Consider the following 20,139-nt stretch of genomic DNA (forward strand, 5'->3'; position numbering starts at 1 on the left):
GACTTGCCCGGAGTCACAAGGAGCTGCCTGTGCCGGGAATCAAACTCAATTCCTCAGTTCCCCAGGACCAAAGTCCACCACCCTAACCACTAGGCCACTCCTAATTTTTCCTTCCATTACATCCCAAGGATCAGTCCAAACAAATGGGACGTACAAAAGAAATCCTTAAGAGGGGAGAGACTGTGATATCCCTGCAGCGAAAACAGTGGCCCCGAAGGAAGCATTTCCTCAAGCAGACATATCCAAACGGTAATGCTTAACAAAGGAATGAGAAGACGACCACGTTGCTGACAGACAGATCCCTGCCAATGAAACTGCCCTAGACGCTGCCAAAGAAGTCACCAAAGACCTGGTATAATGAACCTTGACGTGCATGGAAGCAGATCTACCCCTCAGAATGTAAGTCAAAGAAATAGCCTCCATAAGTCATCGAGCCACTATCACTTTGGGGTCCCGCAAAGAGGACAAAAAGATGATTAGACTGCCTGAAATCGTTGGTAGAAATTAGATAGCACATATGGACATGCTTCACATCCAACAGTCTCAGGGAAGCATATTCTGCAGAATAGACCTCCCTGGAAAAAGAAGGAAGAAACATAGTCTGACATGAAAAGGAGATACAATCTTAAGGAAAAAGGACGAAACCATCCATATGGAAACACAGAAAACAGTCAGTCTCGTGACCTCCAAGGCACTGAAGTCCTACAATCTTCCCACAGAATAAGCACTCTCAAAAGCAACCACAGTGGCTGCTTTTTTTGTTTGTTTGTTTTTGAAAGATTGAGGCAGGAGAAAAAGAGAAGGGAAGACTGAGATCAAGAGGTAGAAAGTGGCAATGGGGGAGCAGAGAGGGACCTAGACCACTAGGTTTACACCTGAGGCACAGGATATTCTCAACCCCAAACTCAACTGAACCTGCAAGCAGGACAGCAGGTCACACAGAAGTCACCACAGCACACCGTTCTTGCTATCCTGTCTGCTGGAGATAGAGAATACTGGCTTGGTTGTTATGCGCAGGAGCTTATGAGGAAGAACTCAGAGTTTAACTCCTAACCCTTATTCACTTGTTCAGAACCCTTATTTTATCATCCTCACTTTAATATTCCCTTATCTCTTGTTTGTCCTGTTTGTCTGTCCTAATTAGATTGTAAGCTCTGTCGAGCAGGGACTGTCTCTTCATGTTCAAGTGTACAGCACTGCGTACTTCTAGTAGTGCTATAGAAATGATAAGTAGTAATAGTAGTTCTCTCGCTCCACCTGCTGGCAGATGGTCACAATCCATTTGTCTCGACTGATCCCTGGGATGTAATGGAAGTGTTGCGTCCGTCGATCCTTTTGGCTCCTCCGCCGCGGGAGCCGGTGTCCACCGCAGCGAGGGTCGGCGGTCCGGAGGCCGCGGCGGGGAGCTGGGGCCCGCCACGGTGATGGCCGTTCCGGCCGAGGCCAGAGGCCGGCGATTGCGGCCGCCGGTCTCTTGGTCACCGGCTGTGGGGGCTATGTTTGCGCCGCTGAAGGAGGCGGCGCCAAGGCGCGATGGCCGGTGTCTTCTCTTCCGGGCGTGAGGGCCCGGAGCTCCGCCTCTGAGGTGCTGGATTGGGAGGCCAGGTTGGTGGTCCCGCCTGGGTAATCGGACAGAGCCAATCATAAGGCTCTGTCGATAACCAGGTCCGGATTGGTCGGCTGTACCTACGGGGGCGGGGTGGCTGATGCTGAACAGTATTAAGGAAGGGGACTGAGCTAGAACAATACTTCAGGTTCTGTTCCCGAGGCCAGTCTCCGTTGGTTCACTGTGCTCCGTTGTTTTCCTTGTTCTTCCGGTTTTGACTTTTGGACTGTTCCTGGTTTTCCCTGCTAGCCGCCTAACTCGACCTCTTGCCTGATCTTGACTACGCTATTAGCTGCCGGCCCAGAACTATTGCCTGTCTGTGGATGTCCTCATTCTCCATATGCCCTCTGCTCTCCTGGTCCCTATCCGGGTCAGTTCGGCACCCCCGCAGTTCCTGAAGTCCCGTTTGACCGCCTGCAGCTAGGGGCTCAACCCTTGGTGAACGGTGGTCGCCGCGGGTGAAGACTTTGGGTTGCACGGCTGTCCTTTGAGGTCCCTCGGGACCTAAGGGCTCACCTACCTTGCAGACAAGACAGGAAGCATGCATATTATTTTTATGTATACACAGCATTATAAATTATCCCCATGGGGCAGTTGTATAAGTACATATTATGTTGAACAGTGCTTTATATGCTCAAGTTGATGGTTGTAAATTTACCTGGGGGTGCTCAGAAAAATATTAGAGCTATATTCTATATATGGCACCTGAAAATCTGCGCAGTAAAAATATGTCTAGGCATATTCTCTATACTATACCTAAATTTTATAGACTAAGGCTTAAATTTCCACACAGTATATAGAATATGCCAAGCGCACTCTCTATGTGACCAAATTGGTCATGTCCACTTACACCATGTTTTACTTGGCGCAAATCCAGAAGCCTATATTAGGAGTAATGCAGGTTATTCTATAATAATGTGCACAGATTTTAAAATCACCCATTCCATGCCCATAACCATGCCTTTTTCAACTGTGCGAATTGGAATTTACACTCACCCACGTTACAGAATACGTTTAGCGAGTTGTGTGCGTAAATTGTAATTAATGCACATCAGTGCTGATAATTGCTTATTAACATCCAACTGACAGCACTGATTAGCTAGTTATACACATTATTATAGAATATGATTCAATTTCCAAGCGGGAAATTAAGGTGCGATATATAGAATTTCGGGGATAGTGTCTAATTTTATACAATATATAAATACTAGGAAAGAAGGCCCATTTCTCAGAGCAATGAAACGGGCACTAGCTTTTTTTTTTGGGGGGGGGGGGGGGGTGACTCACATACGGAGAACAGTGGCGATTTTCCTGGGCCGCCCCGTGCTCGTCGCCGTTGTAGCTAGCTGGTTCATGCGCACACCGCTGTTGTTAGCGTTGTCGTAGCTCTGTGTGGGTGGTGATTTTCCTGGACCGCCCTCGACGTCATCGCGTTTTGACGCGAGGGCGGAGCATAGGTACAGTAATAAAACTCACCCTCAACGTTTGCTCCGCCCTCGATGTCATGACGTTTGATGCGAGGGGGTGGGCCCGGTGGCTTCACCACCACGAACCTTCGAACCTGAAGGAACTGAAGTCAGTGGCTGGCTTCACTGACGTCAGTGTCCTCAGAACGTTGAGGGTGAGTTTTATTATAGTAGATATAGGCATGTTTTGGCAGTGTCCAATCGTGATTGCTAAAAAGTTGTGCAGAGCATGCATTGAATTACTGATTAGTTTTCTTTTATGTTATAAACATAGTGCCTTATGCACTAAATGTATGGTGATTTACATGATCGATGTTATAGATTTGTGATGGTCTTAAGAAAGCATACATGCAGGCAAACCATCAGGGAAGCGTTATTATGTTTACTAAGCATCATTATTAAATCTAAGGTGCTCTTATTTTTCATGCACCATGCAGGCTGCTATATGCTGTGACATTAGTTTGCTTACCAATTTTAAGCATGTCTTACGCAACCTTAATCTTTTTTTGGCTCGTGCACAAGCCCTGTCTACTTTCGTGATTTATCAGAATGCGCATGCACTAGGTTTTCATTTGGCACCAGTTTGAGGATGCTGGTGTGCTATTACACACTTTTGCTCTCTGTCGATAATTTAAATCAACCTCGGTAAGTTTTATTATATATTTGTTTTTCTGTTTTTTACAATCTGGACAGAAGTCTCATTCAGAAGCAAACTTCTAAAGCGGAGTGTCCTGTGGAGAAAGGTGGTAACTGTGACATCGATGATTTTACTATGGTTAAAAATCTTGATTGTCAATTTCGCTGATTGGTTCTTTCTATTGAGAGAGATTCAGGATCTAGCAGATTTAAAAAAAGCGTTAAAAACATATCTGTCTATGCAAGATCATGAACGAGTATAAAGACAGGATGGCTATATAACATATAATAAGATGATATCTATGTATTAAAGGTCCATGGAATGGAGGTGAAGAAAAAATGGAAGGTGCTGTAAATAACTCATGTGTTAGAATGAATTTTGTGTTGTTTATGTAAGACATTTGATTATTATATATGTAGATGATGGAATCCGCCTAGAAGATTGGTGATATTTTAAATAATGTCGCTCCCCCCTGATATTCAAAACCATTTAACCGACCAGGAATGGCACTTGGCTGGTTAAATGGTACTTAGCCAGCTAAGCACCAATATTCAGCACAAGATAGCTGTCTCAGCTAAATATTAGCAATTAGCGGCTATCTGGATGACCACCTATGTTGCGTGACAAAGCCGGTCAGCGCCGATATTCAGCGTCTGGCCAGCTATGTTTGGCAGCCAAATATGGCCTTGTCAATAGGTGGAATATCTTTGGTAGGTTCCAACTTAACCAGCCAGTGCTGAATATCAGATTGGCCAGTTAAGTTCAAACCGATCAAAAATAAACTGCATATTCAATGCCAGTCACTGGAAACAGCCTAGCATTGATTATTCGGGTTTAGCGCCAACTGTGGGAGCTAGCCTAGCTACCTCCCACGGTCTGAATATCGGGCTCACTATTTTTAAAGAAAATAGTAGTAATATATCTCACACCAATGATATTTATAGAGTCAGAATCCAGATTGTCAATATCATTGATTGATCATTTTACTTGTAACTTACCATTGACATCTTATGCACCTGCCAAGTAAGAGTAACAAGTGCAGTTTTTATAGAAAGATGACTCATTTTTATAAATATTTTTATAAGGTCAGAATCCTGATTGTTAACACCACTGACTGTTTTATCTGCAATTTTTAATGGCATGTTATGCACTCACCAAGTAAGGTTAACAAGTGCAGCCTTTATTTAAAGGAGAAACATGACTCATTGCTGTACTACATACTAATGATTTTGCTGTCCATAAGGGTGGGGTCTTTTTATAAACTTTACCTTAACGGTTATTTTAACATTTATTTACACTGATCTTACATTTTGCTATTGTATCAAGCTGTTTTATATATAGCTTCACTATGTGGCTTATGTGTGTTTGGCCCCTCTGTATCTACCTACCAGTTATGGGATTCCCTTTTGTCACAACGTTTTTAAAACTATAGCATCTAATGACCAGGTATTATCTGATGTGCAATTGTGTGACACTATTTGGTATTCTCATCATATCTGCATGTTCTATTTTCAAGGTTTGCTGATTATTTGGGTTTACAGCTCATTGTTTTAAACAGACCAATTTCACTGGTAGGAAGTATTTCATCATTGTAATTTGTTTGGAACACCAATCACTTAGTCACTGCTTGAGTAATGTATTTTTCTTCATATCACTGACTTATTGAGTATTTTTGTAAATTACACACGCTATAAGCACGTTTGTCACACTACAATCAATTTGCATATGCTGTTAAAATTTAATATGTCTTCTATAACTGGGTCTAATAAAGGACTTTTGACTATCCCTTTCTTGAAAGTTCCTTGGTGCTTTTTTTTGTATTTGTGTTCTGGTAATTTTATAAGTGACTATAGTGTAACAAGAGAGAGAACTAAGTACAGACAAAGTCCAAGCAAAAAAAAAAAACAGCACAAAGGGCCTTTAAAAACAAAAGGGACACAGTTCTTGTATTTAAAAAATCCTATTTGACACTCATACTGAAGGTGTGCGTGAGCTCTATATGGAGGAATATATTATAGACAAGCTTGAAAATCGTCATATGTTCTGAATTTGTCTGTATGAGCCTCCTTGTCATTGGTGTGAACCCTGACGCAGGTGTGGTAGCACTGAAACACGGCCCGTGTCGGGTCTTTCTTCAATCAAAATTCATTATTAAAAGGATTTTTTAAATACAAGAACTGTGTCCCTTTTGTTTTTAAAGGCCCTTTGTGCTGTTTTTTTGTTTTTTTTTCTGCTTGAATTTTATAAGTGACATCATTATGTAGAATAATATGCTCAAGTTGATGCTTGTAAAAGGGGTGCTCAGAAAATATAGGGCCAGATTCTATATGAGGCGCCTAAAAAATCCACACATTAAACATTTCCACCTAAGAATATTCTATAAGCGGCGCCTAGATTTAGGCACAGTATATAGAATATGCTTAGTTGATATCCAGCGCCTATAACTATGCACCTCCATTTATACAAATGAAAATGTGGTGTAAATCTCTGCATGTAGATTTACACGCACTGGGACATATTCTATAACTACACATGTAAATTTTGGAACACCCACGAAACACCCATTTCCCCACCCCTTTTGAAATATGTGCATTAGAACTTAGGCGCAGTTCATTACAGAATATACTTAGCATTGTGTGATTAAATTCTAATTATTGCCAATTAGTGCTCATTATATCAAGTGCCGTTATCAATGCTGATTAGTTTGTTAAGCCAATTCAGTCACATGCGTTATTACAGAATATGCCTGGATTTCGGCGCACATCTCTAGACACGCTAAATGGAATCCAGCAGATAGTGCCCAATTTTATACAATATCTATGTAGGCATTCCTGGGAGGCAAAGAAGGACAGAACAGGTGCAGGATTGGCCTTTATGCAAGTATTTTATAAAATAGGTCCCAATTCTTAACAGCATATACATGTTTAACTTATATCTGCCTCACAGCAGGTGTAACACTGTGCAGGAACTTTTGGGTAAGCTATTTCATAAAAACATACAGGAACAACATACTTTCCTTTTGTGCCTACACACACCCTTCATGGAGCAAATTTATAAAGCATTGTCCATGTGTAAAGCAGGTTTTACATGTGGAAAATGGCTATTATAGAACTGCACATAAGTATACCCACCACAAGACTGCTTATTTTGGGTATGCAGACGTATGTGCGAGAGCATCTGTGTACTAATAGGGGTCATTGTGCAAGCTTATTTTAGAGAAAGGTACACAGGTGTCTATGTAGCCTTTATAAGAAGTCATCATATCAGAAGCAAATTCACTTTCAAAGAAGCTCTTTGAATAGAGCCTTCCAGCAATGTTTCAGATTCTAATCACTGGACATAGCAAACTAAGTTATATATGAAGAATCTCTTGTCAAAAACTCTCAGTCAAGCAATATGCAGTTCAAAAACATTTTTTAAAAACCCCATTTCTATCAAACACTTGGAGCCAGCTGATTACAAGTTACGTCACAAGAACTAGATACTAAAGTTCTGAAATTGTCAATTGTAAGCTTCAAAATCATCCCCCAAGCCATAAATGCCACCAGCTCTTGGAGGAATTTGGACCAAAACTGAGATTATGTTTCGAGCAAACCACTGCTCTGCTTCGAGTTGAAAACATGAACCACAGGTAAATTAATAGGAAGGTGAGAGAGAAACGTCGGAGAAGACACACCTACCACCCAGAATATGCACAGATTTTCTTGTACAGTTAGCTGAATCGGTCATTCTCTTCTCCCCCCCCCCCCCCCCCCCCCCCCCCCCCCCCCACCATGTTAGCCTGACATTTTTCTGTCCCTTCCCAGCACCTCCTTATCCCATTTATCTTCTCGTATTCCTCCAAGGGGAATAGCATCTTTCCTCTGCCCTCCCCACCACAGTCTAGCATCTCTCCCACTCTCTCTCTCGTGTCTTCTCTTCCCCCTCTTGGCCCAGCATCTCCTCTCTCTCTCTTTCCTTTCTAGCTATCTCTGTAGTCCAACATCTCTCCCTCTCTTCCCTGCCTCCCACTATCCAGCATCTGTCCTCTCCACCCCAGATACATCTCTCCCTCCCTCCCCTTCACCTTGTGTCCAAATCTCTCCCTCTTTCTTCTCTTCCACCCCTTCATCTCTGCTTTTCCCCTCTCTCTCCTCTGCTCCCAAGTCCAACTTCTATCCCCTCCCCCCATGTCTCCCTCTCTCTCCCCTCTCTCCCTCTACTCCACTTCTGGATTGGAGTCAGTCCCTCCCCCACTCTACCTCAGAATAGTCGTGTGGCAGCAGCGATTCATATATGCTGCCTGTGCTGGCCCTGCAGACTTCCCTCTGCTGCATCCCACCCTCACTGATGTCACATCTTGTTTCCTCAATGGCTAAATACAACAGAGAAAAGCCTATGGGATTGGCATAGGCAATGTATATGAATTGCTGCTGCTATGCAACAGTTCTGAGGTACAGTAGGGGGATGTTCAGAGAGAGAAGCTTCTGGGCTACAGGCAGGGGAGGGGCATATGACAGATCCGGGGGCGGAGGGAGAGAGGCAACCATCACTGCGTTGTGATGAGAGCTTTATTGGCCAAACTATGTGGGGCCTACCTATAGTTACATCACTGAGTCAGATGAGGAGGCCTTGCATGGACCAGCATATGAGGTCCTGCAAGGAAGTACAGGTGGGGCTGACTAATCTATTCACTGAAAAGTAAAGATCAATGTCAGACAGATATATGTAGAAGGAATGAATGAGAACAGGAGACAGAAGAAATAGAGAGATCTTGGAAAACAAGGAAATCTAATGTACCATTGCAGGAGCAGATCAACAAATAGAAAGTGGAAAAAGAATGTGACCATTCAATTAAAGAAATAAAATGTGCAAAGTTAAAATAAATAAATAATAAATAAATAAATGTGTGTATATATATATATATATATATATATATATATATATATATATATATATATATATATATATTACACACACATATTGCTTTCAATTTTTAGGGATTAGACTGTGTCAGCTTGAGGAACTGGGCACCTCTTCTATTTCTGTATTTTGCAAAGTACAGGAAATGCACTTCTGTTTCCTTCTTCCAGTGACAGTTCTCAATTTGGCTGTTATGACTTTCTATTTCAGTTTTCTGTATGTGTCTAATTTGTGAGTTCCTTATTCTGCTGCAGGTGAGGGCATGTCCACGGGAGTATAAACCAAGATGAAAGATTCTGCCAGAATGTAATGTTTATGCAGGGATCTAACACAGCCAGGTTTATTTGGTGTTTTTTTTTCACAGGAGAGGAACTGGATTCTAATGTCTAATGTAATATTTACAGAGTTACCTTTTGATAGGTAGAGTTGTTTCAGTTTGAGTCCCGTGAATTGGTGTACTTTGGAATGGTGTTAACTACATAGTCTCAGAGTATCTTTTTTGCAGGTTTTTACATTACTCCGCAAATGTTTCACAGTGGAACAGGTGTGTATTCTTACTGAGATGATCCCAGAGTTTTAATACTTACATATTTTTGTATTGTGAGTTTTAAGTGGAAAATGTCCTCTTTCTATTGTTGAGGAATATGGAATGCATGCTACATAAATGGGAGTGCAAGGTTTGAATTGAAATTCTGTCCCATCACCTATAGATTCCAGGCTTCACTCCCATAAAGATGAATTTATTGAACGATGCTACCAAATACCTACAGTGTAATGGTAGTTTTCCTAGTAGCTGGTTTGGGAGAGGCATGGTTCTTTATGCAACTGTTTTTCAAGTAGAGTGCCTTCAGGACTTGATCGAGTGTGCCACAGGTAAATCACTACAACCTTTTACACACGTCCCAGAGTGTAAGAATTAACAGGCAGCATGTAAGACATGGATAATCAGGTCCTGCTTTGTACAGCACATACATTATACACAGCACCTTCTCACCTTCCTTTCTTTGAGTTCTTTTAACCTCTGGTAGGACCTTCAGTGCTTCCATAGCTTTTCTTTTAGCTATGTGAAAGTCCGTTCCACGGAGGCCGATGAGCTGTACAACATTCTTGAAAACATAGATGCACTTTTGGTTTGAAAAGATTGGGAAACAATTCCTTATGTATAGAAGGCCCTTAAGACTTTCTTATAGTATCTTTTATAACTAATTTAAAAGTAGAGATAGGGGAGGGATACAAGATGATGGGTAGTATGTGAGGAAATTTTAATTAATTATTTATTTTTGCCCAGAAATCTCATCAAAGTAATTTTTGTAGAACTACTGGTAAAGCTACAGTGATACATAGACCACTCAGTTAAAATTCAACATATTTTTCACCAACCAGAATCATTCTTGTAGTAGTAGTACAATATCAAGGTTTGGTCTCTTCAGATTCTAATTTAGTGATTAGATGGCATAGTTACTCATGAACATTCTTACAGAGAGACCTGCTGTTAGATCCAGGGTAATAACTTGGTATGTACAAAAAGGATATGGGTTCTTTTTCCCTGAGAGGGGACCTGCAGAAGGAGATGGAGAGAAATTCAGAGCATAGCTGGCACAAGCTACAAAGAAGGCTCATGACAGCTCATGAACATTAAACAGTCTTGGAAGACATATCCCTGCCAGGAAACAAGAAAGCGAATGATACATACCTGTAGCAGGTGTTCTCCGAGGACAGCAGGCTGATTGTTCTCACGACTGGGTTGACGTCCACAGCAGCCCCCACCAAACGGAACAAAACTTCGCGGGCGGTCCCGCACGCAGGGCACGCCCACCGCGCATGCGCGGCCGTCTTCCCGCCCGTGCGCGACCGTTCCCGCTCAGTTGAATGACAAGCAAAAACTATGAAACGCAACTCCAAAGGGGAGGAGGGAGGGTAGGTGAGAACAATCAGCCTGCTGTCCTCGGAGAACACCTGCTACAGATACAGTGGGGGAAATAAGTATTTGATCCCTTGCTGATTTTGTAAGTTTGCCCACTGACAAAGACATGAGCAGCCCATAATTGAAGGGTAGGTTATTGGTAACAGTGAGAGATAGCACATCACAAATTAAATCCGGAAAATCACATTGTGGAAAGTATATGAATTTATTTGCATTCTGCAGAGGGAAATAAGTATTTGATCCCCCACCAACCAGTAAGAGATCTGGCCCCTACAGACCAGGTAGATGCTCCAAATCAACTCGTTACCTGCATGACAGACAGCTGTCGGCAATGGTCACCTGTATGAAAGACACCTGTCCACAGACTCAGTGAATCAGTCAGACTCTAACCTCTACAAAATGGCCAAGAGCAAGGAGCTGTCTAAGGATGTCAGGGACAAGATCATACACCTGCACAAGGCTGGAATGGGCTACAAAACCATCAGTAAGACGCTGGGCGAGAAGGAGACAACTGTTGGTGCCATAGTAAGAAAATGGAAGAAGTACAAAATGACTGTCAATCGACAAAGATCTGGGGCTCCACGCAAAATCTCACCTCGTGGGGTATCCTTGATCATGAGGAAGGTTAGAAATCAGCCTACAACTACAAGGGGGGAACTTGTCAATGATCTCAAGGCAGCTGGGACCACTGTCACCACGAAAACCATTGGTAACACATTACGACATAACGGATTGCAATCCTGCAGTGCCCGCAAGGTCCCCCTGCTCCGGAAGGCACATGTGACGGCCCGTCTGAAGTTTGCCAGTGAACACCTGGATGATGCCGAGAGTGATTGGGAGAAGGTGCTGTGGTCAGATGAGACAAAAATTGAGCTCTTTGGCATGAACTCAACTCGCCGTGTTTGGAGGAAGAGAAATGCTGCCTATGACCCAAAGAACACCGTCCCCACTGTCAAGCATGGAGGTGGAAATGTTATGTTTTGGGGGTGCTTCTCTGCTAAGGGCACAGGACTACTTCACCGCATCAATGGGAGAATGGATGGGGCCATGTACCGTACAATTCTGAGTGACAACCTCCTTCCCTCCGCCAGGGCCTTAAAAATGGGTCGTGGCTGGGTCTTCCAGCACGACAATGACCCAAAACATACAGCCAAGGCAACAAAGGAGTGGCTCAGGAAGAAGCACATTAGGGTCATGGAGTGGCCTAGCCAGTCACCAGACCTTAATCCCATTGAAAACTTATGGAGGGAGCTGAAGCTGCGAGTTGCCAAGCGACAGCCCAGAACTCTTAATGATTTAGAGATGATCTGCAAAGAGGAGTGGACCAAAATTCCTCCTGACATGTGTGCAAACCTCATCATCAACTACAGAAGACGTCTGACCGCTGTGCTTGCCAACAAGGGTTTTGCCACCAAGTATTAGGTCTTGTTTGCCAGAGGGATTAAATACTTATTTCCCTCTGCAGAATGCAAATAAATTCATATACTTTCCACAATGTGATTTTCCGGATTTAATTTGTGATGTGCTATCTCTCACTGTTACCAATAACCTACCCTTCAATTATGGGCTGCTCATGTCTTTGTCAGTGGGCAAACTTACAAAATCAGCAAGGGATCAAATACTTATTTCCCCCACTGTATGTATCATTCGCTTTCTCCGAGGACAAGCAGGCTGCTTGTTCTCACGACTGGGGTATCCCTAGCTCTCAGGCTCACTCAAAACAAGAACCCAGGTCAATTGAACCTCGCAACGGCGAGGGCATAACAGAAATTGACCTACGAAGAACAACTAACTGAGAGTGCAGCCTGACCAGAATAAATTTGGGTCCTGGAGGGTGGAGTTGGATTTAAACCCCAAACAGATTCTGCAGCACCGACTGCCCAAACCGACTGTCGCGTCGGGTATCCTGCTGGAGGCAGTAATGTGATGTGAATGTGTGGACAGATGACCACGTCGCAGCCTTGCAAATCTCTTCAATAGTGGCTGACTTCAAGTGAGCCACCGACGCTGCCATGGCTCTGACACTATGAGCCGTGACATGACCCTCAAGAGTCAGCCCAGCCTGGGCGTAAGTGAAGGAAATGCAATCTGCTAGCCAATTGGAGATTGGTGCGTTTCCCGACAGCGACCCCTTTCCTATTGGGGTCGAAAGAAACAAACAATTGGGCGGACTGTCTGTGGGGCTGTGTCCGCTCCAAATAGAAGGCCAACGCTCGCTTGCAGTCTAATGTGTACAACTGACGTTCAGCAGGGCGGGTATGCGGTCTGGGAAAGAATATTGGCAAGACAATTGACTGGTTAAGATGGAACTCCGACACCACCTTTGGCAGGAACTTAGGGTGAGTACGGAGCACTACTCTGTTATGATGAAATTTTGTATACGGAGCATGAGCTACCAGGGCCTGAAGCTCACTGACCCTACGAGCTGAAGTAACTGCCACCAAGAAAATGACCTTCCAGGTCAAGTACTTCATATGGCAGGTATTCAGTGGCTCAAAAGGAGGTTTCATCAGCTGGGTGAGGACGACGTTGAGATCCCATGACACTGCAGGAGGCTTGACAGGGGGCTTTGACAAAAGCAAGCCTCTCATGAATCGAACGACTAAAGGCTCTCCAGAGATGGCTTTACCCTCCACACGATAATGGTAAGTACTAATCGCAGTAAGGTGATTCCTTACTGAGTTGGTCTTGAGGCCAGACTCCGATAAGTGCAGAAGGTATTCAAGCAGGTTCTGTGCAGGACAAGAACGAGGTTCTAGGGCCTTGCTCTCACACCAAACGACAAACCTCCTCCACTTGAAAAAGTAACTCTTTTTAGTGGAATCCTTCCTAGAGGCAAGCAAGAGACACCCTCAGACAGACCCAACGAAGCGAAGTCTACGCCCTCAACATCCAGGCCGTGAAAGCCAGAGACTGAAGGTTGGGGTGCAGCAACGCTCCGTCGTTCTGTGAAATGAGAGTCGGAAAACACTCCAATCTCCACGGTTCTTCGGAGGACAACTCCAGAAGAAGAGGGAACCAGATCTGACGGGGCCAGAAGGGCGCTATCAGAATCATGGTGCCGTGGTCTTGCTTGAGCTTCAGTAAGGTCTTCCCCACCAAAGGTATGGGAGGATAAGCATACAGGAGGCCGGTCCCCCAATGGAGGAGAAAGGCATCCGACGCTAGCCTGCCATGTGCCTGTAGTCTGGAACAGAACAGAGGCAGCTTGTGGTTGGTCTGAGAGGCGAAAAGGTCCACCGAGGGGGTGCCCCACTCTCGGAAGATCTTGCGTACCACTCTGGAATGGAGCGACCACTCGTGCGGTTGCATGACTCTGCTCAGTCTGTCGGCCAGACTGTTGTTTACGCCTGCCAGGTATGTGGCTTGGAGGAGCATGCCGAACTGGCAAGCCCAACGCCACATCCCGACGGCTTCCTGACACAGGGGGCGAGATCCGGTGCCCCCCTGCTTGTTGATGTAATACATTGCAACCTGATTGTCTGTCCGAATTTGGATAATTTGACAGGACAGCCGATCTCTGAAAGCCTTCAGTGCGTTCCAGACCGCTCGGAGCTCCAGGAGGTTGATCTGAAGACCCTTTTCCTGGAGGGACCACAGTCCTTGGGTGTGAAGCCCATCGACATGAGCCCCCCAGCCCAGGAGAGACGCATCCGTCGTTAACACTTTCGTGGGCTGTGGAATTTGGAATGGGCGTCCCAAGGTCAAATTGGTCCGAATGGTCCACCAGTGCAGTGAATTGCGGCAGCTGGTGGAGAGGCGGATGACATCTTCTAGATTTCCGGTGGCTTGATACCACTGGGAAGCTAGGGTCCATTGAGCAGATCTCATGTGAAGACGAGCCATGGGAGTCACATGAACTGTGGAGGCCATATGACCCAGAAGTCTCAACATCTGCCGAGTTGTGATCTGCTGAGACGCTCTGGTCTGGGAAGCCAGGGACAGGAGGTTGTTGGCCCTCGCTTCCGGAAGGAAGGCCTGAGCCGTCTGAGTATTCAGCAGAGCTCCTATGAATTCCAGAGATTGGGCAGGCTGGAGATGGGACTTTGGGTAATTTATCACAAACCCCAGCAGCTCCAGGAGGCGAATAGTGCACTGCATGGACCGGAGAGCTCCCGCCTCCGAGGTGTTCTTGACCAGCCAATCGTCGAGATATGGGAACACATGCACTCCCAGCTTGCGTAGATACGCCGCTACCACCACGAGGCACTTCGTAAACACCCGTGGGGCAGAGGCGAGCCCAAAGGGCAGCACACAATACTGAAAGTGCCGTGTGCCCAGGCGGAATCTGAGATACTGTCTGTGAGCTGGCAGTATCGGGATGTGAGTGTATGCGTCCTTTAAATCCAGGGAACATAGCCAATCGTTTTTCTGAATCATGGGCAGAAGGGTGCCCAAGGAAAGCATCCTGAACTTTTCTTTGACCAGGAATTTGTTCAGGCCTCTCAGGTCTAGGATGGGACGCATCCCCCCTGTTTTCTTTTCCACAAGGAAGTTCCTGGAATAGAATCCCTGCCCTTCCTGCCCTGGTGGTACGGGCTCGACCGCATTGGCGCTGAGAAGGGCGGAGAGTTCCTCTGCAAGTACCTGCTTGTGATGGAAGCTGAAGGATTGAGCTCCCGGAGGACAATTTGGTGGAAGGGAGGCCAAATTCAGGGCATATCCGCACCGCACTATTTGGAGAACCCACTGGTCGGAGGTTATGAGAGGCCACCTTTGGTGAAAAAATTTTAACCTCCCCCCGACCGGCAGATCGTCCGGTACGGACACTTTGAGGGCGGCTATGTTCCCATGGATCCTGTCAAAAGCCCGTCCCCGGCTTTTGCTGTGGAGGCGCAGGGGGCTGCTTAGGTGCACGCTGTTGACGAGAACGAGCGCGCTGGGACTGTCCCTGTGCCTGACGAGGCCTTCGGGCCGGCTGGGTGTACCTACGCTTGTTAAAGGCGTAGGGCGCAGCCTGCCGGGCCCGGGAAAAAACGTCCACCTGCTGAGGTGGATGCTGAAGGCGCCCGGTGGGAGAGCTTGTCGAGGGCGGTTTCCCGCTGATGCAGTTGGTCCACCAACTGCTCGACCTTCTCACCAAAAATATTATCCCCCCGGCAAGGGACGTCGGCCAGTCTCTGCTGGGTGCGGTTGTCCAGGTCAGAGGCACGCAGCCATGAGAGCCTGCGCATCACTATACCTTGAGCCGCAGCACGAGATGCCACGTCACAGGTGTCATATATACCCCTGGACAGGAACTTTCTGCACGCCTTCAGCTGCCTGACCACCTCCTGAAAAGGCCTGGACTGCTCCGGCGGGAGCTTGTCAACCAAGTCCGCCAGTTGCTTCACATTGTTCCGCATGTGGATGCTCGTGTAGAGCTGGTAAGACTGGATGCGGGTCACGAGCATGGAAGATTGGTAGGCCTTCCTCCCAAACGAGTCCAGAGTGCGAGACTCCCGCCCCAGGGGCGCCGAGGCGGTGTCCCTCGAACTCCGTGCCCTCTTGAGAGCAGAGTCCACGACCGCCGAGTCATGAGGCAATTGGGGCCGCATTAACTCTGGGTCCGAGTGGATTCTGTATTGGGACTCTGCTTTCTTGGGGATGGTGGGATTAGATAATGGTCTTAGCCAGTTCCGAAGCAATGTCTCTTTGAGGACATTGTGCAACGGCACCGTGGAGGACTCTCTAGGTGGTGATGGATAGTCGAGGACCTCGAGCATCTCAGCCCTCGGCTCATCCACAGAGACCACAGGAAAGGGAATGCAAATAGACATGTCCCTGACGAAGGAGGCAAAGGAGAGGCTCTCAGGTGGCGAGAGCTTTCTCTCTGGTGAAGGAGTGGGGTCGGAGGGAAGGCCCACAGACTCCTCTGAGGAGAAATATCTGGGGTCCTCCTCCTCCCCCCACGAGGCCTCTTCCTCGGTGTCAGACATGAGCTCATGCAGCTCAGTCCTCAACCGGGCCCGGCTCGACGTCGAGGCACCGAGGCCTCGGTGTCGTCGACGAGCGGTGGACTCCCGCACCGGCGGGGATGAAGCTCCCTCCATCGACGGGGACTCCACCTGCATGGTGGTCGAGACCGGCGCCGCAAGCGGCGTCGGCGTCGAAGGCCTCGGCACCGGGCTAGAGCACGCTGGAGCCACCATCAACGGTGCCGAGGGCGCAAGCACCCCCGGCGCCGCCACAGTCTGGCGCATCAGCCCTTCCAGGATCCCCGGAAGGATGGCTTGGAGGCACTCGTCCAGGCCCGCTGTTGGGAAAGGCGAGGGGGCCGGTAGAGGCATCGGTGCCGGAAGCTGGTCGGGTCCAGAAGACTGCACCGAAGTGCTGGCACCCTGACGTGGCGGTACCTCTACTACAGAGGGGGACCTCTCCTCTCGACGCTGCCGCTTCCTCGTTGTCGACTCATCCCTGGCGCCGGGAGCCGGATGCGTCGTGGGCGACCGATGACGGTGCTTCTTCGCCTTTTTGCGGTGCCCGTCATCGGCGCTCGGTGGAACCGACGAGGAGGAAGTCGATCCCTCTCGGCCTCGGGTCCGACAGGGTTCGGTCCCGAGGGCCCTGGGTAGAGGGAGTGTCCGGGGCCGATTGCCCACGCGGCCTCTCACCCCTGCCTTCACCGGAGGACCGGCGGGCCGACGGGACCTGTGCTCCTGGGGTCGATGCCGTCGGTGCCGATTTCGTGGACATCAATACCGGTACCGAAGAACCGGCCGTCGATACCGATGCTGTCGAAGTCGACGTCGAGGGGCCGGCGCAAGTTCCAAAAAGACGGTCCCGAAGAACTTGCCTCGCTACCTGTGTCCGTTTCCGGAGACCGAGACACAAATTACACGTCTTGGTATCGTGCTCCGGCCCGAGGCACTGGAGGCACCAAGCGTGAGTGTCGGTCTGCGAGATATGCCGGCTGCACCGACCACACTTCTTAAATCCACTCAGGACCTTCGAGGACATCGACGGAAAAATCACGTCGGCGAAGTCAAAGCCGTCGATGGTGGCGGTAAAATTCACACCTCGAAAACAAATCGACCGCGCGGCCACAAGGCCGCAACGCGACGCCCCCACTAAGAGATGAGGGAAAAACAAAGTTAGCGGTTTTTTTTTTTCAACGAAAATGAAGAAAATGGAAGAAAATTCGCGGCGAAAGCGCGATCCGGTTTCCGGGGCTGACAGAGAGAGAGACGAACGCGGCTCTCTCCAGCGTGGAAAAATAAAGACTGAGCGGGAACGGTCGCGCACGGGTGGGAAGACGGCCGCGCATGCGCGGTGGGCGTGCCCTGCGTGCGGGACCGCCCGCGAAGTTTTGTTCCGGTTGGTGGGAGCTGCCGTGGACGTCAACCCAGTCGTGAGAACAAGCAGCCTGCTTGTCCTTGGAGAATAAGGAGTTCCTTTGGAATTATAGGAAGGCAAAGGTTGCCAATATATGAAACCTGTCGGGTGTGACTCCAGAACTGAGTGGTAAACAGGAGAAGCTAGGGGCTGAAGCCAAAGAGCTCCTGGACATCTTCACTACTCCTTAAAGAAGTGCAGTACAAAATAGGTGAACATATGCTGGAACTAACCTAAGCAGGATAGTTTTCTCCATGATGTAAGTAAGGAAAGATTTTTTTTCTTGAGAATAATGTAATATAGTTGCAAAATTCTACTCTTGTGGAGGAAGTATTGACAGTACTTTGTTAAACATTCCTAATAGAGTTTAAATCAAATAAAACCCAAAAGCAAAGTGAAGAGCATCAACACTCTGCAATCTCCTTCTTGGGGCAAACGGAATATAATGTACATTTTTCTTGAGGAAACTGCACTTTATATTATCATCACCTGAGGCCAATGTCATCTGATCAAATGAGAACACAGCTATATAAAGACACTACAGGCACCAGCAAAGAGGTACCTACAACTATTTTTCTGCTGTTACTTACTACCACTTAAATCCTTTAAAGCATGTTTAATCGTACTCTCTCCTTCTCTAAATATATGCAGTTTCAAACATTACTGTTTCAATAGCTGAATCACTAAGGAATCAATATTGAAAACATTCATGTGGCTAGCCGCATATCGAGGTCCTTTCACTAAGTTTAAAAGGGCTTGCTGCATGCTAAAATTATTACTATTTTACAGAGGGACATGCATTCCTCTTTACTATCAGTGACTGAAAAATGCCGAAGATATAAAAGTTTTGTCTGAAGCTGTCTTGCTCCAGGCACAGGCTTCTGACCACCAGTCCTCTAAATTAGATTAATTAGAGACAAAAATTCAGTCCTTAGAAGTGTTGGGGTCAGCCTCAGTAAAGGTTAAGAATTTTTCACATTGTTGTACCGAGTACTTGGAGAATCAAATTCGGAGACATAACTTGAGACTGTTCAACTTTCTTAAGTCTCCATTGATTGCAACAGTGGATATGATTAATAAATACCTTGTGGAGGTCCTTGGGATGGCAAATGACTCATTACCCCTTATCACATGAGCCCAGTATATTCTGGGTTTGGGAAGATCTGTTAGTGAAACCCCTCGGGGACAAGTAGGGGGTGATATGACTTTCACATTCTCTCTAGAAGTTATTACTCAGAAAACTACTTTGGTGGTCTCTTTTGAACCAGACCGCAATGCAGTTTTGAAACTTTCCTTTAGATATTTAGATATGCTGTTTTTGGGTTTAAAAGTTTGAGTTTCTCCTGATCTTTCAAGGGAGAAACAGAGGAGATACAAAGCCTTCCTGGCCCTTCAGTCGAGGGGACAAACTTTGGGTGCTAACTTTGTGCTTTATGATTTTTCAAGGTAAACACTTTCAATTTTTTGACCCAAAGCAGCTAGATTAATTTCTTGCGGCTAAAGAGGAAATAAGTGTTTTTGGATAGTCCTGTACACACGCTTTAGGGGCAGGCTGGGGAGGGTCTCTCGGGTAAATGACATGCATATAGATTTTTGTTTCCTTTTTCTTTTCTTACCTCTTGGATCTATTTGCTTTTTTTTCGGGCAAAGGTTAAAATTTAATTTTACTGTAAATGATGTTTACAGTAAATGATGTTGAGAGATGTTATTTATTTATTTGGATTTCGCACACACCTTTTTCAGTAGTAGCTCAAGGTGAGTTACATTCGGGTACACTGGGTATTTCCCTGATGGGCTCACAATCTAATTGTGTACCTGAGGCAATGGAGGATTAAATGACTTGCCCAAGATAAAAGAAGCAGCAGTGGGATTTGAACTGGGCACCTCTGAATGTCAAAACTGGTACTCTAACCACTAGGCTATTCCTTCACTCCTTATGGTTAAGTTCAATAAATATGAAATATAATTTTTAACAAAGAGCTCCTGTATGTTTTAAGAGCCATCCCTGGTATCTCTTGTTGCTTTAAGGTGCCGAGTATAGAGCCCATGTGCTGAACTGGACCTCATCACATAGTGGTGACTCTCTTCCATGGCAGACTCGATTAAACCTGAAGGCACCAGTGATGGTGAACCTTTCATAGACCGAGTGCCCAAAAAGCAACCCAAAATCTAATTATTTATCGCAAAGTGCCAATAGGGCAATTTAACCTGAATAACAGAACTTTAAAAGCATTTGGTATGCTTTTGAATAATTAATGTGATTTTTGCTGTTGCAAATTAAATGATCCCA

The 20,139-nt window shown here is 46.3% G+C and overlaps 1 protein-coding gene across 5 annotated transcripts in view; it reads right to left on the bottom strand.

Annotated features, from left to right (window-relative positions):
* The window catches only part of SETDB2 (SET domain bifurcated histone lysine methyltransferase 2), a 212,838-nt gene that overhangs the window by 141,090 nt on the left and 51,609 nt on the right, over nucleotides 1-20,139 (bottom strand). Inside the window, exon 4 of one of the 5 annotated variants that reach the window (XM_030200469.1) lies at nucleotides 685-694. The exons of the other annotated variants lie outside the window; for them this stretch is intronic. Coding sequence (XP_030056329.1) covers nucleotides 685-694 — 10 coding nt within the window. The remainder of the gene's footprint in view (nucleotides 1-684; nucleotides 695-20,139) is intronic. 5 annotated transcript variants of the gene reach the window in all.

Source organism: Microcaecilia unicolor, chromosome 4 (genome assembly GCF_901765095.1).
Source record: "Microcaecilia unicolor chromosome 4, aMicUni1.1, whole genome shotgun sequence".
In the NCBI taxonomy this organism is placed as follows: domain Eukaryota; kingdom Metazoa; phylum Chordata; class Amphibia; order Gymnophiona; family Siphonopidae; genus Microcaecilia; species Microcaecilia unicolor.